The sequence below is a fragment of the Melanerpes formicivorus genome, unplaced genomic scaffold (genome assembly GCF_026170545.1).
Source record: "Melanerpes formicivorus ecotype bairdi unplaced genomic scaffold, bMelFor1.0.p_v2 SCAF_58, whole genome shotgun sequence".
In the NCBI taxonomy this organism is placed as follows: domain Eukaryota; kingdom Metazoa; phylum Chordata; class Aves; order Piciformes; family Picidae; genus Melanerpes; species Melanerpes formicivorus.
Window position 1 is genome coordinate 1,439,553 of NW_027142410.1, and position 25,074 is coordinate 1,464,626.

Consider the following 25,074-nt stretch of genomic DNA (forward strand, 5'->3'; position numbering starts at 1 on the left):
CAGGGCCACTCATCAGAGATCTAATTTTCCATAGCAATCTTCTACACCGTATTTGAGATATAAGCAACAATTTTGTTCTGACTGCTGTACCACCAGTCATTAAAACAGCCACTTGCTGCTTGAATAATGTGAGAAGTGACCGGTCTAGAGGCTGCACAAGACCTGCCGCCTCACCTCTACATGTTGGCTGCTGAGTCCCTGGCCTTCAGATGGCTTCTCCACAGCAGCCTGTACTCCTCCAATACCACTTCCAGTAAAAGGCCTACAAACTCATAGCTGCACATCTGGTGTTAGGAGCTGATCTTTTACACAGCAATTTCACCTTGAAAATTAATGGAAGTGAGTTACCTGTTGACAGTCCTGCCCACAAGAATAAATTCAGAGAAGGGATGAAGTAGCTGCCATTTAGGCTGTTGCAAACACTCCTTTGTCCCAGGTGGGAATCTGGCAATTGCACATTCATCCACAGTCATGAAGGATGGCAAACAAACGATTTGAGAATGGTCCTTTCACAAAACACAAAGTCACAGTCATCACAGATTCCAGATAAAATGTTATCTGTTTTAGCAGCACATTTCACAGCTCTTCAAGTTCCCCCCTCCCTTAAGTGAAGCTTTATTTCCCTAAAGCAAGTGCAATGAAACCAGGCACAGTGACTTTGTTTGTAAAGCAGATCACTCCCAGCTTATCAGTTCCACCTTTTCCTTTAACCCACTGAATCATAAATCCAAGCTGCCCAAACACTTGGTCATTGTATATACATAAACTCAGGCTGTATCTATGAATACTGCCTGAAATGGATGTTAACAGCTTAAGGAAGTTACTCATCTACAGTGCAATCTGTTGTCCTAGCCACCCTCCTAGCAACCCAGAACAAGCTGACAGAGGGTTAGTAACAAACCTAAAACCTGCCCCAGGAAGAATAAGGAAATGTAATATTTTAACTTGAGAACTAACATGAGCTTTAGAACACTAACCCATGATTTCCACTAAGTGTTTGGTTTTGGTTTGTTTCTTTCTTTCTTTCTTCTCCCAGTGGCTTTCTTCCTTTTCTCCTTTGTGGTGATCCTGGGTTTGGGTTTCTTCACTGACCTACTATAATTTCTCCAGGACAGCACTCAAAAACATAGCTCTCATATAGCAAAATTTTACATGTTTACTATAAAACCAAACACATTTGTGCAGGATCCTTGATAATTTAGTCATACAATTAAGCCAGGGATGTCACTTGTAATTGCTTGTAGCCAGCAATTTCCCAATTAAGCCATTTCAAAACTTTCATGTCGCTTAAATTCGTCTCAGAAAATGACTTACTGCGTGATGGTTCACAGACTCACCAAGGTTGGAAGAGACCTCAAAGATCATCGAGTCCAACCTGTCACCACAGACCTCATGACTAAACCATGGCACCAAGTGCCACGTCCAATCCCCTCTCAAACACCTCCATGGACAGTGACTCCACCACCTCCCTGGACAGCACATTCCAATGATTAATGACTCTCTCCGTGAAGAACTTTCTCCTCACCTCCAGCCTAAACTTCCCCTGGCACAGCTTGAGACTGTGTCCTCTTGTTCTGGTGCTGGTTGCTAGAGAGAAGAGACCAACCCCTTCCTGGCTACAACCACCCTTCAGGTAGTTGTAGAGAGCAATGAGGTCACCCCTGAGCCTCCTCTTCTCCAGGCTAAACAATCCCAGCTCCCTCAGCCTCTTCCCAGCCTCGTTGTCCTTCTCTGGCCACATGAGTGAAAACTGCGGCTCGCTCAGACCAGGTGCCACATCTGGCATAGGTGGAAAGCTAGTCATTAGAAAGCAGCATACATTACGTCTGGAAGTTTGTACAGTATTTGTCCCCTCATGCAACAGAGGTTCTCACTGTTTTCCAGGCTACAGCCACTCTTTCTGGGCCTCATTAGCACTCAGTGTTTCTTCTGTAGTCAGTGGTTTACAAGTGTGTGGGAAGACAGAAGCCCAGAATGGCACATAAATAGTTTTAGTGGAACAGAGTCTGCAGCCAGCTTTCAGGAATTAGAATATCAGCTGCTGTCAGGATGAAAACCCAAAGTTGATCAATTTACTTTTTTTTTAAGCTTGAAATGAAGAAAAAACCAAAACAACAATCCCAAACAGAAAAGCAAACCCACAAAGAAAATCCCTCTGTACCTCACTGCCTTACTTCACACTGCATAAGGATATTGAGTCTCTTTAAGGATTCAGCTCACTGTTTGACACCAAGTGCCAGCACTTCTGAAAACAGTCCTTTCCATTTCAAATAATTCCTCTCCTGTTTCAATGCTGAGAACCGAGTGGAAAGTTAAGAACAAAGAACACGTTCTCCTCCAAACGATGTTCTAACAATCTTAAGCACGGCTGACCACTGATGGTGCTGGCAGGGTTAATCACTGTTGATAGCAGTAAAGTAGAACCCGGGAGTGCTTAGCCATTCCAGCTAAAAATAAAGACATTTCACCTATTAATTTGGCTACTTAATAACCCCTCTAGAAGTTACTGTGCTGAATGTGGTGAGGCTGCACATGTATCAATGGTTTAAGTATCAGGTTTACAGCACTCTATTTTCCACAATTAAGAACCCTGACATTCAAAGTTTAAAGTGGTCTGGGCATGCTTAATGATCTTCTAGGTTAGATGGGGGAAAACGAAGAGATGCTGAAGCCCAGATTTGAGATGACGTCCCCTGTGTCTTTCTATTCTCTAGTACATAGAGCCAATGAAGCACTTGTGCAGCCTCCTCATTTTCAGTTCTCCCCTTTTGCTTCCACCATCTGCTATGAATGAACCAGCTGCGAAGCACTTCCCTCATGGCTAGTTAATGCTTTTTCCTTTGAGGCACAACATTTTTGACTGTCCTTCCCAATGCCACTTAAAAATTGCCAACCCATACTCAGGACCCCTTATCCTAAAAATCTCTTGAAAAATCTGTGACCTTGCACAGCAGCTTAAAAGCATAAAGGTTCTTTTAAAAGCTCAGAAGGAGGTTGAGAACTGAAGATGTGTTTTGTTGTTCAAAGTCCATCCAAGGAACGCTTTGCTAATCTAATCCCAGTTACTGCTCTTCACTCTGCACTGTAACAGGCCGGCACACTTCAGCCTGGTCAGTGATTAATCCATCAACAGTTTTGTTTCACAGACAGCCCTAGATGAACTCTGCAGACCTGAGACTGCATAAAGGATGTGTGCAGGAAATGCTGCATTGCTCATGGTAAGCCACTGTGTGAGACAAATTCTGTGCATTGTGTGTAGGAAGGGGAGTGGAGGAGGGGCACTACACACAGGGAGAACAAACAAAACTGGAGAAAGCAGTAGTCACAGGATAATCCGGGTCAGAGGGGAGCTCAGGGATGTTGCCACTCCACCCTCCTGCTCCAAACTGGGTAAACTGCAAGGCTGGATGGTGTTACCCATGGCTCAACCCAGTCTTCTCTTGAAAACCTCCACAACAGAGAGAATAATCTCTCAGGCCAACCTAGTCCACTCCCTGACTGTGCCAAGGGTGAACACTTTTCCTTACACATTGACAGAACTCACCCGTTGTGCCTTATTCTCCCATCCTGAGCAGAGTCCTGCTTCATGTCACTCAGTAGGTCCCCTAAGTTCAGCTACATGCTTTGGTATTTTTAATTACACAAATAGTTTAGATTTCTACAAGTGTAGCAAAGTCTGGGTTTACAGCAAGATGAAGCAGAGGGACCAGTGGACTGAGGCTCTGCTTGATTCTAGCAGTAAAGAGCAACTTCAGCTGTTACGGAGTGATGCAGGAGTCAACAGCAGCTCTTGCAAAAGAGGGAGGTTACTTTCCACTAATTATTTCACAGTAGTTGTATTTGAAATAGAAATCAGCCAGGCTGCTAAACGAAGCCACAGCTTCTGCACAAACAAATTCCAGACAGGAACCCCCACAGCACCTCGGATCAAGGCATAAACAATCCACCTTATTAAACCAACAAACCAAGTTTATTTATAGAAGTCTGTACAATTGTGATGAGCTATGCTAGGACACCAATGAAACAAAGCAAACAAATCCCTCCCTCTCTAACAGAGTGGGAGGTGTAGTCACTCACCTTTACATGCACTTAAAGGAAAAAAGGTTACAGCTTTCATACACAGTTCTGTAACTATTCAAAGAGTACTTTCTTGATGTATGATTCTCAATATAAGAGGTTTGCATGATCACTTACTGAGTGTTGCCCCTCTTAAAAACAGTATTTCAGCAGAATCCAGAGACTTTGAGAGGGTAAGTGGAAGGTTTGCAGTTACAGATAGCTAGGACATAGTCCATCACTCAGATCTGCCTTCTGAACTCACTGCATTTCCTCTCTTCCAGTTATTGCCACTAAAAAGTTCCTTGCAACACTGTGTGCGTCTCAACGTTCTGGCTGTGGTGAAGACTATTCTCCTGTTACCAAATTCATTTGGTTTAGGTAGCTTTGACATCAAGGACAAGCATATTAAAAATACTGAATCTGAGCTAGCTTTACCTTTGGAGACCACGAGCCACTGCGCCTCAAGAGCTCTGAGGCATTTCTGTGGAAAAATCGCTTCCTGAATTGCTCAGTTTGGCAGTTACTGAAGAGTGATCATTTTGAAAACTGGCTATTGCAAAGGAAAAATTCAGATTATTGTCTTTTATTATTATTACAAGTATGTAACATCATAGAAGCTGTTGAAAGAAAAGCAAAACAAAACAACCCCAAAACCATATGAAATGAGTATCTACAGGGTGAATCACAATGCCTCCAGTGGAGTTCTCAAGGTAGATTCCATAAACCCACTCTTAAAAAGTGAAAAGTTACATATATGTGAGAGCCTACCACAGCTCCAGAGAAGCTGCTAAAATAGGCCATTGGATAAAGCAGCCTGGGATTACAAATTTACAGGATAACCCATGTGTGTCCTAGAACTGTGGGCTGTTGTGTAAATAAGTATCGACGGGCTTCTATTTGTTTATATGGGAGATAAGAGCTGCTTCATAGGTTTTTTGTTGGTTTTTTTACACAGTTCATAGTGTCAATCTGCCCAGAATTACATGATAGTTCTTTAAAGCTACTGTTATAAAAAGGAAGAGAAAGTTAATTTAAGAACTAGATTAAAGTTTCATTAAGAATCCAACAAGAAAGCATCAAACACAGGTTTGAAAGTAACCAGTGTATGATTTCAGAAACCCAGTAATGCTCTGACACAAGAAGAGCATGAGCATTTTCTCTCTTCAGGGTGCCTCAGAAACAGCTGTACCCAGCTCAGTGCTGAAGTTATCACACATGTGCTGGCCTGAGCGAGAACAAGCACGCGCTTGCACGCTTACCTGAACGAAGGCCTCTATCCTCTTAGACTTCTAATTCTCTTTTAATTTAGTTCTTAGCTTCCATATATTCAGCTGCATCTGAACTTGGAAAAGTTCTCTGTTAACTGTCACTGATATTTACATTTTGTTATTAATTTTTAAGTTTAGGTTTGTTTTTTCCACACCTGAGTGATAATTTCTGTCAACTTGTGTCCAGTCAAATATTCCACAAAGCCATAGTGTCGCACTCCACTTGTACCAGTTCATACATGAACGATGGGCACCAGCTGCCTCTCATACATTACCCACTGACCTTTCTGCTCTGTCCTTACTGCGTCCTTCCCCTTCCACACAAAGGGATTATTTGTTTTTTGGTATGTTTTTATTTGCTTGCAGAAGCCCTGTTTAAATGGTTCACAAAGCAAGAAACAAAAGTGAGCAGGAGCCCAGTGAAGACACAATGACTTAAATATGTCTTGAGGAAGAAATTAAAGCCCAACCAACGAGCACCCCAGGGCCATCCCCAAAGAGGCTGCTCCACTCAGTTACAGCTGGAGACTCCGGATGTGCTACAGCTGACAAGTCTCACATCAAGAGCTGTGTACCTCTCTCTCTTCTCATCACTTAAGTGAAAAAGGGCACATGAAGTTAAACAGCTATATCAGCCAAGCCATTTTAGTAAGAAGAATCACATTTAATGAGTTTCTTTCTTGCAATTTCAGATGCTCAAGTACAGCTGGTAGAAATTCAAAACAGCCGTAAAGAACTGTGACATACGGATACAAATAGTACTGCAGCTTAAAAATGATAAAAAACACCTGAAAAAAAGTCACACAACCCTCCCAAAAAAATTTACACTTTGAACCTAAGCCAGTTTTTTTGAAGATTCCCTTCTCCAAAGCTAGGATGAAGGAGGAAGAAGAAGAGGAAGAAAGTGCCGATGACCTTCCAGCCACAAAGGTCTTGCGCCAACGTTTATCACCGTGCCCGTGGTGATATGAAAAGGGAGATCACCAAGTGCTGACTCTGTGACCACCAAGAGATTCCTATGAAATCCAGACCTCAGGCTAATACTGAACACAGAGTGGACCAACGAGCTGCATCAACAAAATAAAAACCAAAAAAACTCAAACTAAAAGAAATGGGAAAACCCCAAATAGCACAGATCCACATTTGTGAGGGGGGCAGGAGGAAAGGGCAAGAAGGGAGGTCTATACAGTAAATAGTTGAATGGTTTATGTTACAGATGACTGGCAGTTTTAAAGAGTCTCTTCCCAGCTCCAGTGCTGCTCCAACCCAGAAGGGAGAACTGAAAAGGGAGGAAGAAAAGGTAGGACATCGTCATGGAGCATGCAGGATCAGAAGCAGCAGAGTGGGCATGCTCAAATAAGCCCCCGCCTCTTTTTGTAGTCCTCCAAATTCAATGATCGCCGGGGGGCACCATCTTTTGCTGGTGGAGCCTTGGAGGTGATGGCCAGGGCTTTAGATTCTGTTGGGGACAAGAAAAGAGTGCGGACCAAAATAGATGAGAACCACAGAGTTTTACTTGTTGCTTTTGCTGACGACTTCGCCACACAGTCACCTTTGGCTGCTCTAGTAAACATCAGGTTAGAACTCCGGCTAACAATTACCTGGTAACTTACCTCCAGGGGAACCAAAATGCAATGGGCAATTTTGGCTCTGTTTTTCAATTCAGGTTTCTGCTGGTAAGTGTACCCAAACAACCCCAAAACAACTACTCTATAAAACACTGACATCGCAACAAAGAGAGAGCCATCAGGCTCAATTCTGGGATCTTTGATAAATCATGGCCCCATGAGAATAGCAAGCACAAAGAGACAGACAATAGCGGGACAGAAGTCAAATTCCCTGTTTGTGTCTACAATACAGACTTTAACCAGTCCCCAGTTTCTCCTGTTAAGAGACTGCACAAAGCAAGATGCCAAAATCATTTTCTTCCTGAAGGAAAAAAACCCACAGCAGCCATACTTGAGCCTCTCCCTATATTGTGTCACTCCAGAAATATAGATGGGTTCAACCCCTTTGTAGCTTGATGGCATCAGCAAACACTGTGCACCAGAATCTACTAAAGCTTTATATCCCTGTGGATCTGATGTGCCAAGGCCATTGGAGCCACACAGACCAAGAAACCCAATTACAGAATCACAGAGTGTCAGGGGTTGGGAGAAACCCTCAGAGATCATTGAGTCCAAAGCAGGGTCACCTAGGGCAGGCCACATAGGAACACATCCAGGTGGGTTTTGAAAGTCTCCAGAGAAGGAGACTCCACAACCTCTCTGGGCAGTCTGCTCCAGTGCTTTGCCACCTTCACCACAAAGAAGCATCTCCTCATGTTGAAATGGAACCTCCTGTGTTCCAGCTTGTACCCAATGTTCCTTGCCCTACCACTGCTCAGTTCTAACCCTTCCAGTAGTGCAAGGGCAAATAAGCCTTGTGAGTCAAATTGCACTAGTACGCCCCCACAGCTTTCCCACCACTGGGAAGCAGCTTGACAGGATGGCAGAAAATGGCCTCAAATTGTGCCAGGAGAGAGTTAGGTTGGATATCAGAAAAAAATTCTTCACTGAAAGGATTTTCCAGCACTGCAACAGGTTGCCCACAGAAGCAATGGAGTCACCACCCTTGGAGGTATTTTAAAGATGTGTAGATGTGGTGCCTAGGGACATGGTTTAGTGATGGAGTTGGCATTGCTGGGTTAACAGTGGGACTTGATCTCAAGGGCTTTTTCCAACCTGAATGATTCTAGGACACTCAGTTGTTCTTGCCACACATGTCAGATGATCAGAGTCAAGATCACAAAGAGGATGGGTCAGAAGTCTAAGTTTCACCTTTACTCCCCACCCAATATTTTGGTTCCCCTAAGATTGTGCTTCCATACCACCTGAGACACCAAAATTACAAAACAGCAACTTGGCAAAGCAGCAGGCTCCAAGTCAAATAAAGCTACTGTATCCACATAGCAGAGATATGGAACAGGACATTGGAGACACCCATAGCTTACCTATCCTCAAAAGTGATTGGACAAAATAAAGTAAATATCAAGGTAGATATCAAGGATTATTAAATGCCACACTCTCCTCTGTTTCCCAAAGATTATGTAAGTCATAGACACTGTAGACTGGAAGGGGGTACTGAAAAGGAGTATGTATCTTGTCTTCTCCCCAGGCATTTGGGGCAGGGATATGGGGAGATCCAGGCTTTCAGTTGTTTTTGTTTACTCAGTGGATGCCCCTAGCACACATCCCCTCCTCCCCAGTTCAAGATACTTGCCAAGACAACACACACAGAGTCCTTGCTCCCATTTTCACAAGACCACCAATGATTTTGAAAGAATTATTTCAGAAGTGAGCTCTACCATAACGAGCTGGACAAGCACATGCCCAAACTCAGCCGGAACACCTACCTGAACTGGGAACCTGAAGATCAATCTTTACATCAAAGTCATGCACTTTAAAAAGATCTTCTGAGAGGTCACTGGCTGATTTAGAGTTCACATCTTTATCCTTCCCTTGACCCTGAAATAAAAACTACAGGTAACTCTCCAACCCTGACCTGTCCAGATACACAGAGATAAAAATGCCTTTCCCCCACATCTGTCACAAGCAAACTCACTTCAGCTTTCATGCTGCTAAAGAAATTCCATTTGCTTTTCCCAAGGAAGAAAAAGCTGTTTCTAATCTATGAAAATGTTCTACAGGATACCTATTTCTAGAACAGAAGCATGCACAGCTCCTATTAGTCATAACCTTCTAGAGCAAAATGGTGACAGTGGGAGGACTGTAACAGGAGACAGAAATGGAAACTTGCCTTGCTCATGTCCTTTGGAGCATCTGGCAATACACCAGACCCGTATTTTGCATTTAGCTGGGCAAGGATGGCAGCTTGGACAGCAGGATCTCTGGACTGCAGAAGGGGAATAAATAAATAAATGAACAAACAGAATGATACCTTTTAAAATCCACTATATTTAAAGTGGTGAAAAGCAATAGGACTGCCTTGTTTGTTAATAGAGCACTCATAACCATGAATCTAAAACCACTGGAGGCTGTAGATCAGCTCAGTCTTCAGGATCTCAGAGAGCTGAAATCATCCTGACACCTGTACTTTGCATCTGACAGTAACAAACAAAAAGTTACTCTTCAGAAGGTCTTTTTTTGAGGAAATAAGCACTACACTTCCTGTTGATAGGGTTTGCTCTCATGACTAGTCTTACCACTATTATTGTTAGAAGTATTTGCTGAAACACTCTAATAAGGAGAAGGAAGTTTTAGAAGACTGTTGTCTTTACATAATAGCTGTCTGCCATAACAAAGCTACTCAGTTATGATTCTTCTCTAACAAAGAACTATTTCAGTAAAAAGTTATTTTCAATTCCTTTTCTATTCCCTTGCCAGTTAGTGAGACTGGTGAGAGCCAACCTGACCAATTTAAGTACTGAAATGAGAACCACGCACGACTCTAGAAGATGCCTCCACAGAGCCAGATGACTCAGAAGTAGCAGCAGATCACTTGACTTGGACTGCAGTAGCAAGTTTTGCCACAATATGACTGGGGAAGCTGGTGTTAGCCAACTTTATCCATCACAGACCCAAAATACCTGGTCTGTTCCCTCCTTTCACAGATCTTTCAGGAAAGTTTCAACAGATTAGAAGCAAAACTAACACCTACAGCAAACTCTCTTCCCCAAGCTCACTAAATCTGAGTAATTCTTACACAGAAGTTGTCACTGCAGAAGTCTAAACCACAGTTGCTTCTCCATGTATGTACCCACATCACTTATGCCCTTCACACTTTGCATTAAAATGAATAAATGAAAGTTGCTTTTCCCTCTCTTTTGGGACAGCGACACCAGGATCTCACTCAACCACACCTCACTCTGGTACGTGGAGTGTTAACAGCATATGGCATGGCTGGGAATTAACACAAACATTTTCCTCCCTGCTTTCTGGATTACAGTGATTTCTGTTCCTCTGCAAATTGTCTCAGTTGAACTTCACTCTTACTCACATTAGACACTATCGTGGGCTTGCACTGCCGCCTAGTAAAGGGGTCCATTTGTTGGTTTTTCATGCTGTGACTTTCAGCCTGAAGAAGAAAAAGCACATGGTTTGCAGAGCTAGCTATTTGCACCCTCAGGAATCCTCCCACACCACCCCCCATGCCCATACAAGCACCCAGAGCTATACAAAATATCAAGGCCAGAGAATAAAACAGTAACAGCATTGCAGATTAGAAAGATCTCAAGACATCCACAGTCCTATGCTTCAATGGGCACAACTGGCCTTAGTGAATCTAACACAGAAAATAGGTGCACAACTCTAAGGACAGTCAAGCCTTAACCATTTGTTAGGACCACAGAAGTCTCACTGCAGAGAATTGACTGTTTCTTCCACTGTATTATTCTCCAGAGTCTCCTTTCTGATTTCTCTCCCATCCAAAATGCACTGAGTCACTATGACAGTCAATAACCTGCTGGTAATTGAGTTGATCAAAAGGATAAAGCAATCCACTTTAAAATGGGTGATCTTCACCATGCAATTATCCCCCCTTCACATCATTTCATCTCTGCTTGTACAGGAGTATTAATTCAGCACTATTTACCACAAGAGCCTTCTCAGACTCAACGATATTCCACTCTCTGTTCCTCTGGTTGATGTAACTGCAACAAGGGGGAAAAAAAGAAAGGTGGGGTGGGGGAGAAGAAGAAAGAAAGTGACTGTCATTGGTCCATCCTTGCACAACCAAACACCTGCCAGCAATCTTGCAGCTTCATCCCCATCGCAAATTACTCTTATTGCAACACAGCTGCTATCTGGGGTACGTGGAAGAGAGATTACATCCCTGACAGTTTTAACTGAATGACTGACAGAAGGGAGTGAAGACAGGCAAGCGCTAAGAGAGCCACTGTGGTACATTTCACTAATACATTACTCAGGAAAGAATAATCTTGCAGTTAAGTCACTATTGCATTAGTTCTTCTCTGTATATTTGCACTGGTACTGCTTAAGAAAGAAAATCCCCAGTATTTGCTTCTTACCTGATTGCAGAAATGTTTTTTGTTCGTTGACGGTCCAGGGCCTCTGCCCTCTCTTCGAGTTCGTTAAGCTGATCTTGAATCTGTTTGGCCTTATCTTGGTCCCCCAGATCCTCAGCCATAGCCTTCAACCAAACAGTAATTCATTAGGCACTACTCTTTACCACAGAGCTAGTCAGAGTAACAAGGGATAAACCCATGAAGGAAGAAGCTCTGGGGAGGCCTAATAGCAACCTTCCAGTACCTGTAGGGGGCCTACAGGAAAGATGGAGAGACTGTTTACAAAGGCCTGCAGTGACAGGATGAGGGGCAATGGCTTCAAACTAGAGAAGGGCAGATTTAGACTGGATATCAGGAAGAAGTTCTTACTATGAGGGTGGTGGAACACTGGAACAGATTGCCCAGGTAGGTGGTTGAGGCCCCTTCCCTGGAGATATTCAAGGCAAGGCTCAACAATGCCCTGGGCAACCTGATCTAGTTGAGGATGTCCCTGCTGACTGTGGGGAGGCCAGACTGGATTGGATTGGATAGACCAGACTAGAATAGAATAGACCAGACCAGGTTGGAAGAGACCTTCAAGATCATTGTGTCCAACCTATTATCCAACACCACCCAACCAACTAAAGCTTGCAACCGTTGGAGGTCCTTTCCAGCCTGGAGCATTCTATGAATCAGCCAGCTAACCCTATTGCAGTTGCAAATGTTCTACCCTGCATGGTAAGAACATGAAGAGCTAAACTCTCCTTACAGCTCAAGACAAAACAGGACTTCTTCCTCTGAAGAACTCTAAAAACCTTTGACATTTCTAAACTAAAGATGATGCAGGAACACCAGAGCCAGTAGAAGAGAGCAAGTCAGTCAGATGATTTGAGTTACATGTTTGATTAAAATGTAATGTCACTATTTACCAGCTGAGAAAAAGGGTATGTGTGCAACTCTTAAGTTGCCACTTATTTCAGGGAGCTGCAGAGTCCTCTCCCACACCACCAGGGCAACAGCAGTGGCTTATTACGCCACCTGCTGACAACAACAGGCAATCGCACCCTTCTGCCGGGTGAAATGAACAACTCACACCTTCGTGCAGAGTTATATGAAGACCAAATAACACAGTTAAGCCAAAGAATGCAGAACTAAAGGATTAATACAAACTCTTTGTTTTTACTGTGTATGAAGCAGGAATGTCTTGGGAAAGGATAAATACACCCAAACAAAACGTGGTATGTCTATCTGCTCTCAGAGATGCAGTCCTGACTTCAGCTTTATAGCACCATGAGCTCTGTTCATGCCAGGAGGTCAACATCAAACAGTTCCATGACAAGCGCATTTTTTGGTAACACATTCTTTTCAGTACAAATTACTGCCCATGAAGTGACAATTTAGTCACTCCTGAGTAGAAGACAATTTAATATGACTTATTTTACTACCTCAAAATGGAACTCAGCTTTCCAATGCTATCATTATGGGGTACACTGAAGAGAAAGAAAAAAAGACCAGTAAAAAGAAAGAGGAAAAAAGAAAGGTTTCTAAAGTAGAATAGCTTAAGACCTTCTTGTCTGAAGGACAAAAATCTGCTGGCAATTGTCCTTAGGAAAAGAGTTCAGTAGCTTTAACTGGGTTCTCTGTGTTTTGAACCCAGCAATAAGCTCTGAGATCCACCTTTTCACTGCACACTTAAAGGCAAGCTTACTGCTGACTACTGCCAAAATCCAGATGAGCTCCAGTTCTTCAAAACCAAAGACTGCATTAAGCTAGTAGGCATCATCTCATCTCTCACCTTCTCCTTTAGCAGCTGAGTTTTCTTCATAGCATAATTTGGAGGTGCTTTTCTGAACCTCTCCTTCTCTTTCACGATCTGAAAGATGCAGAGGCAACAGCAAGACCATGCAAATATGAGATGTCTATTTCAATAGCTGGGCAACAGAAGCAACAGATCAGTATCACCCAAGAAATGTACTTACTGCCACAGAATTTTACTCATGCTCTCTCTCTGCTGCATTTTTAAATTTGTGACTTGGCAATGAGTTACAGCTCCATTCCCCTCACTTACGACCTACAAAAATCTGATGCTAATCATATTTGGTCAGCATTAGGCAAGAATTAAACTGCAGAAACTGTGACAAATGCAACAACCACGATGCTGTCAGCTTTTCAGAACCTGAGAACTAAGCTGCCATACTCAGGTTAGGAGTTTGGAGCTGTGCAATGCCAGCTTGAGAGCACAAAGGACGAAGTAGAGCAGGAGTGAGCACCAAACAATAGCTGGATCCCCGAGCTACTCTATCCAGTTGTACAACTTCATTTTGAGCCTTTTATTCTCTTCTCAGGAAGCAAATACCACGATCACTTAGCTTTGTAACAACTAGTGCTCTACTTCACGAGTTCCTGTCACCTTCAAGCACTTCCCACAGGCTCACAACAATGCACTGTTTACCTCCTCAATGTCCTGGTCATTAAACTTGTAATTGAGGGCTTCTTTGATAGACATTTCCTTCTTGTTTATCTCATCTAGAGTGGGCAGCTGCATCCCAGCAGAGAACATCTGAACACAAGAGACAAAGAGGTTACTCTCCAACTGAAGTACCCTTGGCTGAAAGCTGCTAGGAAGAAACTGAAGTCGTGGCAAACTTACCGCTTCCTTCCACTTCATAAACTCACTTTCAGTAAATTCCTGATTTGAGACGAACTCCAAACGAAACACACGTGTGTCATTGCCATGCCTGCAACAAGAAAGTGTAACAATATCCCTCTCTGATGGTGCAGAGCTGTCATCTTGGGTCTGTAGGTGTGACTGATGAAAGAAGCCCAAACCAGATGCTTAAGGCTACTGCCTGAAGTATCCCTAACTTCAGTCAGGTCAGCCACAAGCCAGGAGTCTACAGCAGAAGTAATGCAAAGGACTATTAGAAAGTGAGTCTGCAGGAAACAGTCACTCAGTTGTGGCAGTAAAAGCCTCAGGAGGAAACAGCAGCAGACCTCTCTCACACCTAAATCTTGGGACACCCTGTTTGGTGATCCACAGCATAACCATTGGAAACACAAACATGTTTGAACCACCAGAAGCAACCTTTAAGCAGTGCTGAATGATACAGGGCTGGAGACAATCCCTACCTAGTTTTTCTTGACCAAAATCCCAAAGCATCTTCTGCAGAGCACTACAGCTGAAGTACTACACTGCTACTGGCCAATACTAAAATTAGTTGCCAAGGTGTAAATTTCACCCAAAGCATGGAGTTCTCTTGAGGTAACCTAAGAAGTTACTGAATCAGACTGGTCTGAGTTGGAAGTGACCTTAAAGATCATCTAGTTCTGATCTCCTCACTATTGACAGGGACATCTTCTACTAGACCAAGTGGCTCAAAGCCCCACTCCACCTGGCCTTGAAAACCTTCAGGGATGGAGTATCCAAAATGTCTCTGGGCAACCCATGCCAGTGTCACATTACCCACACACTAAATAATTTCTTCCTTATACGTGATCTAAATCTGCCCTCTTTCAGTTTCATAGTGTTATCTCTCAGCCTATCACTGCACTCCCTGATAAAGAGTTCTCCCCATCTTGCCTGTAGATCCCCTTTAAGTACTGGAAGGCTGATGTAAGATCTTCCCAGTACCTTCCCTTATCCAGGCTGAACAACTCCAACTGTCTGTCCTCACAGGGAAGGTGCCACAGACCCCTGATAATTTTTGTGGCCCTTGTCTGGACTTGTGTGAACCCAAATGGTTAACATCTCCCTGTCCTACTTCACCAGGATGTTTTGTATTCTGCTTTCACTTCATGACCTTTGTAAGAGCTGTAAGAACTGAGAAATGTGATGCTACATTCAGCTTCTTCCCTCCAAAGTACCATTTTGTGCTGTAACATGTATGCCAGACTCAATCAAGTATGCCTTTCAGTGATAAGTATTTCTAATTGTCCCCCAGGGACCAGTGCTGGGCCCCATCCTCTTTAATATCTTCACTGATGATCTGGATGAGGGGGTTGAGTCAGTCATCAGCAAATTTGCAGATGACACCAAGTTGGGAGCAGATGTTGGTCAGTTAGAGGGTAGAAAGGCTCTGCAGAGGGACCTCAACCGACTGGACAGATGGGCAGAGTCCAACAGGATGGCATTCAACAAGTCCAAGTGCCAGGTGCTGCACTTTGGTCACAACAACCCCATGCAGAGCTACAGGCTGGGGTCAGAGTGGCTGGAGAGCTGCCAAACAGAGAGGGACCTGGGAGTGCTGATTGACAGCTGCCTAAACATGAGCCAGTAGTGTGCCCAGGGGGCCAAGAAGGCCAATGGCATCCTGGCCTGCATTAGGAATAGTGTGGCCAGCAGGAGCAGGGAAGTCATTGTGCCCCTGTACTCTGCATTGGTTAGGCCACACCTTGAGTCCTGTGTCCAGTTCTGGGCCCCTCAATTTAGGAAGGACATTGAGACACTTGAACATGTCCAGAGAAGGGCAACGAGGCTGGGGAGAGGCCTTGAGCACAGCCCTGTGAGGAGAAGCTGAGGGAGCTGGGATTGTTTAGCCTGGAGAAGAGGAGGCTCAGGGGTGACCTCATTGCCCTCTACAACTACCTGAAGGGAGGGTGTAGCCAGGTGGGGGTTGGTCTCTTCCCCCAGGCAACCAGCACCAGAACAAGAGGACACAGTCTCAAGTGTGCCAGGGGAAGTTTAGGCTGGAGGTGAGGAGAAAGTTCTTCACTGAGGGAGTCATTAGCCATTGGAATGTGCTGCCCAGGGAGGTGGTGGAGTCACCATCCCTGGAGGTGTTTGAGAGGGGATTGGACGTGGCACTTGGTGCCATGGTCTAGTCATGAGGTCTGTGGTGACAGGTTGGACTCGATGATCTTTGAGGTCTCTTCCAACCTTGGTGATACTGTGATACTGTAATACCTGATTATAACAACAGTGGAGAAAAGATGTGTTGCAAAGCAGCTCAAGAGGCAGAGACAGACAGTCACGGGTTAGTAATGCAAATTCACTGCTCAGGTGCCAAGACAGCCACAAGTCCCTGCATGAAATCTTTTTACAATTGTGCCCAAGGGGAAACAAACCCAAACAAACCCAACCCAAACATTGTAGCAGTAAGCAGCATGGCAAGGCCTAATCTGCTTTTTGGCAGACATGGGCCATGATTTGCTATAGATTCACGAACTGATGAGAATTACTTCGCTGTCTTACCGCAACTGTAGTCCTTTGTTTGTCCGGGTACCACCAAGCTGGTAAACCTTTGCAGTTTCTACTACACCAGTGATTTCAGCAACCTGCATCACAGAGTAGAATACACAAGAGGGAAAGATGGGATGAGGTGTTTTGGTTTGGGGTTTGTTGTGCTCCGGAATATATCTGGCAAATTCAAGCCTTTTCATCCGCTTTGAGAAGAGATTAAAAACCTTAATCTAACCAATGATTCTAAGTAGACCAAGGAAAGCAAGACTCTTCCTTGTACATTATCAGGAACTTCATTAGCTGCTTCATGCATCAACTTTGAGTTGACAAATTATACTATCTGAATGCTTGGCAGGGTCTTTTTTTTGCCTTCTCAGTACTGCCTTCATGATCCAATTGTGTACACTTCCCTGCTTTTCCTCTTTCCTTTTCAGTTGATGCCGGTCTGGGTTAACATCTGTCCCAAATGAAACACACAGGTCCTGCTCACCTCCTGCTCACCTCTGTGTACTTCTTTTAAAGCAATTTCAGAGAACATTATTGCATCCAATAATTGTGCATTTACAACAATGAAAAAGAAAAACAAGGCTGTGTTCTCAATCACCTTCTCTTCTAAAGCATGCTGAGGTACTAGAAACACTTTGTAAAGAAAGAAGAGAGACCTCACAATAACTTGGGAGCGTTCCCAGAAATAAAGGGTGAACGTTACTCATCCTCACTTGGTCAAAGCAAAGCCCTGAACTCTCCTTTGCAACACAAATGATGAGACAAGACAGCACAAACCAAAGCTGGAAGAACAGGCTCTGTTAGTGCTTCCCTCTCTCTCACTATGGTTCTTCACCTAGCTAGTCCCATCGATTTGTTTGGTGTTGAAGCAGTCTCCTCCAGGTCTCCGGCAGCAATTAAGTGTTTGGGTTACAAACAATCTTCTTCCAGCGATCGCTCAAGCAATTGGAGAGACCTGAGAACTGCTCAGCTGCAGACAGCACTTTACAGTGCTACAGAACCAACAGCTGAGCCCCTTGGCGCTGCACTCACCCGATAAACAGGTTTGCTGTTGTGATTTCCAATGCCGATCCGGACGAAGCAGCCAGTGACAGTCTTGGCAAAGAAGGGCATGTGACACCAGCGCTCCAGCTTGTGTCGCGACAATCGGACGCGGTTCAGCTCTTCAGGCAAGGACACTGGCTGGGACTTGGGAGGAATTTCTTCTTTCCTGATTTGGGAAAGGTAAGAAGGAGTAAAGGGAAAAAATAAATAAATAGAGGCAATCACCACAAAAAAAACCCAACAATGGTATTCTGAGCATGGTGCAGCAGGAGTGCTGTTTAAATTCATTCTAAAAGGAATGATTCATGATGCAGCAGTTGACTGTAGATATGTTAGCATTCAGGAGATAGGCTTAGTGGGAAGTCCCAGACTTGGAACCCTCTGCTTTGCTACCATGAAGTAAAACATTCACACATCAAGGCAGCTTATCAGCCACTTCTTTCAGATAAGCCACCACCCAGCACACCACTGTCCTGCTAATTAATGCCAGGGTTCTGCAGCTGCTACACTGTAGGGCTAAACACATCTACTAACAACATTGTAAAAGGGGGGTGGGGGGGGGAACTGGAGTGTAAAAGGGGGAACCATAAACCAGGAGTGCAAAAGGGGGGGACGGACCATACACCAGGAGTGCAAAAGGGGGAGGGGGGCGGGGGGGACCATACACCAGGAGTGCAAAAGGGGGAGGGGGGCGGGGGGACCATACACCAGGAGTGCAAAAGGGGGAGGGGGACCATAAACCAGGAGTGCAAAAGCGGGAGGGGGACCATAAACCAGGAGTGCAAAAGCGGGAGGGGGACCATAAACCAGGAGTGCAAAAGCGGGAGGGGGACCATAAACCAGGAGTGCAAAAGGGGGAGGAGGACCATAAACCAGGAGTGCACAAGGGGGGAGGGACCATAAACCAGGAGTGCACAAGGGGGGAGGGACCATAAACCAGGAGTGCACAAGGGGCTAAAGGTAACTGCAGGGACCTGAAACTGCACGCCCACCCAAGGTAAAGTCAGCCACATGCACCACGATACACAAGCCAAGGACCAAATCTGAGTAATGCAAGTGTGCCCAGAGGCAAAACCACTTTAGAGACACTGAGTTGCCCCAAAATATTCCTCTAAGGCAGGACTTGTCTACATGAAGTGGAGGTAAATGTGTGCTCAAAACCAGACAAGTAATCCTAGTCCAGTGATTACTACTTACTCTTCCTCTTCATCAGAGGATGAGGATCTGGATGAGCGGTCACTTTTCTCACTAGACTTATCATCCTCCTCCTCCTCTTCATCATCAGAGTACACTTCACTCGTTTTTAATGGCTGTTTTTTTGCAAGCAATTCAGCTGGGAGAAGGAGGACAAAGAACAAGGGAAAAAAAAATTAGAGCTGAACTCTTACTTCTTAAAAAGTTTAAGAAGTTAAGTTTAGACTGTATAAATGTGCCACGTGTTCAAATCCACTAGCAAGCCAAGCACTCCACTGGACATATTCAGAGAGAGAAATCAAAGTATTTGAAAGCATCTTAAAATCTCAGCTGTAGTAACCTTTAGTGTCCCACAAAGACCACACACAGCCATACAAAATGGGCACAACAGGTACAAGCTAAAACTTACTGCGACAATTCATTCTTATTTTCCAAGGGGAAAAAAGAAAATCATGCTTGAAGACCACCACCACAAAACCCAATAAAGTAATAAAAAGGGTTGCATCAAAATTCTGTGGCAAGATCAGGGATCAGTCCTGGGACCTGTCTCGTTCAACATCTTTGTGGGTGCCAAGGACAGTGGCACTGAGTGCACCCTCAGCAAGTTTGCTGATGACACCAAGCTGTGTGGTGCAGCAGACACGCTGGAGGGAAGGGAGGCCATCCAGAGGGACCTGGACAGGCTGGAGAGGTGGGCACAAGCCAACCTCATGAGGTTCAATAAGAGCAAGTGCAGGGTCCTGCATCTGGGTCGAGGCAATCCCAGGAACAAATCCAGGCTGGGCAGTGACTGGCTGGAAAGCAGCCCAGAGGAGAGAGACTTGGGGGTGCTGGTGGACAAAAAGCTCAACATGAGCTCTCAGTGTGCACTTGCAGCCCACAAAGCCAATCAGATCCTGGGCTGCATCAGGAGAAGTGTGGCCAGCAGGTCGAGGGAGGTGATCCTCCCCCTCTACTCAGCTCTGGTGAGACCCCACCTGCAGTACTGCCTCCAGTTCTGGAGCCCCTATTACAAGAGGGATGTGGAGGTGCTGGAAGGTGTCCAGAGAAGGACCACGAGGATGATCAGAGGGCTGGAGCACCTCTCCTATGAGGACAGACTGAAGGAGTTGGGGCTGTTCAGTCTGGAGAAGAGAAGGCTCTGAGGTGACCTCATTGTGGCCTTCCAGTATCTGAAGGGGGCTACAGGAAGGCTGGGGAAGGACTTCTCAGGTAGTGATAGGACTAGGGGGAATGGAATGAAGCTGGAGGTGGGGAGATTCAGGCTGGATGTGAGGAGGAGGTTCTTCACCATGAGAGTGGTGAAACCCTGGAATGGGTTGTCCAGGGAGGTGGTTGAGGCCCTGTCCCTGGAGGTGTTTAAGCCCAGGCTGGATGAGGCTCTGGCCAGCCTGATCTAGTGTGGGGTGTCCCTGCCCATGGCAGGGGGGTTGGAACTAGATGATCCTTGAGGTCCCTTCCAACCCTAAATGATACTATGATACTATGAAGATGGACAAGATGATGTGCTAGTGGAGAAGCAAGCAAATGGAGACAAAGCAGCACAATAAAAGAAATACAATTGGGGTGGTTCAGAGGCTGAATAACAGAATCTAAGCTACCAATTCAAATACATGAACTAAACACCACTTAATGCACTGCAAAGTTTACTTTGTTTTCAGACCATTCTGAGGGACAAGGGAGAGGAATACAGCACCAGTGGTGCCAAACAATACTCTGGGTGGTGATGCTGGGCAAAAGGCCAAGGAAAACAGACCCAGAATTCATTCACCAAGGTGTAGGATTGCTGCATTAATTAGAAACTGGAAGCAGCACTTTCAGAAAGCTGTAATAATGCTTCAAGTTGTAGCAATGGCAAGACAGTTTCATACCTGTTCTGTTCTTCCTTTTCTCTCTTTCTGCTTTTAGCTCCTCCATTGCCTGAGATTTCTTGTCTAGCTTCTCATCCCGCTTTGATCGCCGCTCTTTGTTATGTGACATGACCTAAAAACACACACAGAGAGTCTCTCAACACAAGTGCAACCCATACACTGAAATGTGTTAAAAAGAAGGCTGTTTGCATGCTTTGAAAATTTCCAAACAGAAGCTACTAGCAAACTCCATTTTGAAATCAGTCTTTTTTCAAGTTTCTTTCTACAGAGGCTGGGGAGAGGGAAATGAAGCTGAAGCATGAAATATTCTTTTTAGAATAGAATAAACCAGGTTGGAAGAGACCTTCAAAATCAAGTCCAACCTATCACCCAACACCATCTAATCAACTAAACCATAGCACCAAGCAACCCATCAAGTCTCTTCCTAAACACCTCCAGTGATGGTGACTCCACCACCTCCCCAGGCAGCACATTCCAATGGCCAGTCTCTCTTTCTACGAAGAACTTCTTCCTAGCATCCAGCCTAAACCTGCCCTGGCGCAGCTTGAGACTGTGTCCTCTTGTTCTGGTGCTGGCTGCCTGGGAGAAGAGACCAACCCCCTCCTGGCTACAACCTCCCTTGAGGTAGTTGTAGACAGCAATAAGGTCACCCCTGAGTCTCCTCTTCTCCAGGCTAAGCAACCCCAGCTCCCTCAGCCTCTCCTCACAGGGCTGTGCTCCAAACCCCTCCCCATTTTTGTTGCCTTCCTCTGGACACGTTCCAGCAACTCAACATCTTTCCTAACCTGAGGGGCCCAGAACTGGACACAGTACTCGAGGTGTGGCCTAACCAGTGCAGAGTACAGGGGCAGAATGACCTCCCTGCTCCTGCTGGCCAGGCTATTCCTGATACAGGCCAGGATGCCATTGGCCCTTCTTGGCCACCTGGGCACACTGCAGGCTCATGTTCAGCCTACTATCAACCAGCACCCCCAGGTCCCTTTCTGCCTGGCCACTCTCCAGCCACTCTGACCCCAGCCTGTAGCACTTGCATGGGGTTGGGTTTTTCCTAATTCATGGGAAAAAGAAAAGAATTAACTTTTGTTTAAACTTCAACATTTCTGCCACCACGTTTTAGTGTCAAAACTCCTCAATCAAGTTAAAAAAAAAAGACTAGAGAAATAATATTGAATTCTGCACCTAACAAACAACAAGGAAAATCTGAATTCATATTCTTCTCTTTTGCTTGTCCTTCTGTAAGGCCAAATCAAGGTTCTCATTCAGCAGCAAAATGATGTTAAGAAGTATGTAAATCAGAAGTAAACTTCTGTGTAAAGTCTGCAACATGGATCCAGATCTTAAGTGCTGTAAGTCTTCTAATATTTTCCTTTTCTAACAGGTCTATCTGGAATGCCAGGTAGCACAGAAAGCAGCTTCTATAATAAGCATAAAAGACAGTCAGTCATTTGAGCTAAGTCAAAGTGATTTCTGGAAGGCACTGTAAAAGAACTCTACATAAGATCCTTTTGTGTATAGATACATCTGTATGCATCTACACATTATGTACTATATATATATGGACTACACAAGTGTACACACACGTGCATGTACACAAATGGTGCTGAGAGGGGTAGGGAGATGAGATTTGCTTTGCTTAATGGGTGCCTAGGGGAAAACTTATCTCACCTGATTTAAGTGTTAAACATCTGTTTCACTAGAAAATACTATGGAGTGAGCTGCCAGCTGGAGATGCCCTTCTCCACTGCACAGAGGTGACAGCAAGTACCAATTAACAACTAGTTCTTAGATGGCTAAAGTTAGGCTGGACAAATCCCATCCCATTCTGGGAACCTTTCTGCCTAGACTCTATAAATAGTTAAGGGCAAGATAATAACCATTTGAAACTTCTGCCAATTTAGCCATTTGAAACTACACTTCAGGTACAGAGGACTCTCCTCTGAAACTGGTGTTATACTCTTTCTACTGGAGGTGGAAAAACTAGACAGTTCCTTCAAGCTTTCCCTTGACATCCCCACCAGCAGAAACAAAGCTCTCTTTCCACTGTATGTACCTGCAGCAAAAATAAGATCTGAGCAGTTTTTGGCCTGCTCTCAAACTTTCACTTACAAGACAGACTGCAACATCTCAGAACAACAGAAGTTTGGCTAAAGGAACTACAAAAGGTTGTTTTCCTGTTCTCTTATGGGAGGACTACCACAGCAGCTTTAGAGCCAGCTGGAAGTTTGCATTGTTTATTACAAGGAGTTACCAGTGCACCCCTCAGGGGGCCAAAATGGTATTTTTTAAGATGAACTAATGGTTAAAGATAGTTTAAGCATATAAATGAACTAAATTCTGATCTGCTTACCACACTGTTTGACATTAAGGGAAAACATCAGGGCAGGGAGAGGCAGCATCTTGTTTCCTATTGCTAGAGGAAAAGGGTTTGTTTTTAAAGACAGCTTCATTTCCTACCTGGGACTCCTGGATTTGTGTGAGTTTTTTCTTCTCCTGCTCCTCTTCTTGCTTTTTCTTTTTCTCTTTCTTTTCTTTCTTTTTTGCTGTTTTTAGTTTCTTCTTGATTTCAAATCTAGTAGCAGATATGGAAACAAAATAATTGTGTGTAAGAACACTCTCTCCCATGCTATCAGAGCTGAAGCTGTATGCTGCAAGAACACTTCCACTGCATGCCCCAGATACATAACCTTTGACTGCTCTCCTGTCCCCCTTTCCCTTCCCCAAGAAAAGTAAATTGAAGACAAGCTGAGCATAGAAGAGAGCAGGTCTACAGACAGCTAACTTAAAGGCCTGAGACCACATAGTAATGGTTACTCTCCCAGTCCTATCTCCATCTTCATCTTTGCTTGTGCAGTGACCATTGCATGCAGCCTCCAACCCTAAGACCAGCTGCCTATTTCACATCATTTGAATCTCAACAGCTAGAAACTTGGTTGCTTAAAGCTACTACCATGTTAATTCCATCTCTCCACTGGCACTATTTGTACCAGTTTGTATAAGAAGGCCTGCAAAGAAGTCACAGTGAGTCATAGAACCAAAGGTTGAAAAAGACCTTCAAAATCATTGAGTGCAGCTGTATCCCAACTACCATGACTATTAAACTGTATCCTGAAACGTTCTGTTTACATGCTTCTTGAATACCTCCAAGGATGGCAACTCCATTACCTCCCTGGGCAGCCTGTTCCAATGCCTGACCACTCTTACAGTAAAGGAATTCTTCCTAATATCCAATCCAAACCTCCCATGGCACAGCTTACACCCATTTCCTCTCATCCTATCAATAACTACTCAGGAGAAGAGACCAATGATCTTGAAGGTCTCTTCCAACCTGGTCTGGTCTATTCTATTCTAGCCTCACCACAACCTCCTTTCAGATATAGAGCAGTAAGCTCTCCCCTTAGCCTTCTCTTCTCCAGACTAAACAATCCTAGTTCCCTCAGCTGAATTCCAGTCAGACTTGGGCAGATTCTGCAATCCAGTTTAGGCACTTCCATTTCTGCCCTCATAAATTATCATACCAGAATGGTTTAGGTTGGAAGGGACCTTAAAGATAATCTAGTTCCAACCTCCTTGCTATTGGCAGAGACACCTTCCACTAGATCAGGTTGCTCAAAGCCCCATCCCACCTGGCCTTGAACACTTCCAGGAAGGGAACACTGACAACTTCTCTGGGCAACCTGTGCCAGTGTCTCACCATCCACACAGTAAAGAATTTATTCCTTATATCTATTCTAAATCCACCCTCTTTCAGTTTGAAACCATTACCTCCCATCCTATCACTTCATACATCCTGATTAAAGAGTCCCTCCCCATCTTTCTCGTAGGCCTCTGCAAGTACTGGAAGGCTGCTATACGATCTCCCTGGAGTCTTTTCCACCTCTGTCCTCACAGGTGAGGCGCTTCAGTCCCCTGATCATCTTTGTGGCCCTCATCTGGACTTGCTCACGCAGGTGCATTACCTTACATTGGGGGCCCCAGAGTTGAACACATTACTCCGTGTAGGGTCTCATGAGAGCAGGGTAGATAGGGAGAATCACCTCCCTTGACCTGCTGGCCACAATCCTCTTGAGGTGGCCCAGGAAGCAACTGGCTTTCTGGGCTGCAAGCACAAATTCCTAGCTCATCCTACCCTAAAAACTTATTTTCAGCCACTGTGTTTAGAAGAGCAAAGGTTTTGCTGGAACTGCCCTGTGACTGAGATCCCATTGCACCATTGACTGGTCATTGCTTTAGTGAAGTGTGCCCCAAGCACAAGAAAGAAAGTTACTCAACTTCCAGTAACTGAAATTCAAAACATGTTAGCCACATGCATATTACATGGTCCAGGCTTCTTCAGTGCTTTACACCTGGATTTTGTAGACAAGAAACTGAAATGCCAGATGACCTTTTTGCCCTTTATGGCTTTAGCATGAGGCACAACACACAGGCACTGTATGACATGCTGTAACCCCA

The 25,074-nt window shown here is 44.6% G+C and overlaps 2 protein-coding genes across 2 annotated transcripts in view; both read right to left on the reverse strand.

Moving 5' to 3' along the window:
• Positions 1-1,517, reverse strand: part of LOC137452755 (carbohydrate sulfotransferase 8-like) — a 75,660-nt gene extending 74,143 nt beyond the window's left edge. Inside the window, exon 1 of the mRNA XM_068161427.1 lies at positions 349-1,517. The gene's annotated coding sequence lies outside the window, so the exon portion shown is untranslated. The remainder of the gene's footprint in view (positions 1-348) is intronic.
• A 2,431-nt stretch (positions 1,518-3,948) lies between these two features.
• Positions 3,949-25,074, reverse strand: part of RTF1 (RTF1 homolog, Paf1/RNA polymerase II complex component) — a 42,478-nt gene continuing 21,352 nt past the window's right edge. Inside the window, exons 5-18 of the mRNA XM_068161432.1 lie at positions 23,080-23,194; positions 20,626-20,737; positions 18,758-18,893; positions 17,549-17,726; positions 16,523-16,605; positions 13,982-14,069; positions 13,784-13,891; positions 13,127-13,204; positions 11,356-11,477; positions 10,920-10,977; positions 10,326-10,403; positions 9,126-9,221; positions 8,722-8,833; positions 3,949-6,786 (exon numbers count right to left, since the gene is read on the reverse strand). Coding sequence (XP_068017533.1) covers positions 6,680-6,786; positions 8,722-8,833; positions 9,126-9,221; positions 10,326-10,403; positions 10,920-10,977; positions 11,356-11,477; positions 13,127-13,204; positions 13,784-13,891; positions 13,982-14,069; positions 16,523-16,605; positions 17,549-17,726; positions 18,758-18,893; positions 20,626-20,737; positions 23,080-23,194 — 1,471 coding nt within the window. The 3' untranslated portion in view covers positions 3,949-6,679. The remainder of the gene's footprint in view (positions 6,787-8,721; positions 8,834-9,125; positions 9,222-10,325; positions 10,404-10,919; positions 10,978-11,355; positions 11,478-13,126; positions 13,205-13,783; positions 13,892-13,981; positions 14,070-16,522; positions 16,606-17,548; positions 17,727-18,757; positions 18,894-20,625; positions 20,738-23,079; positions 23,195-25,074) is intronic.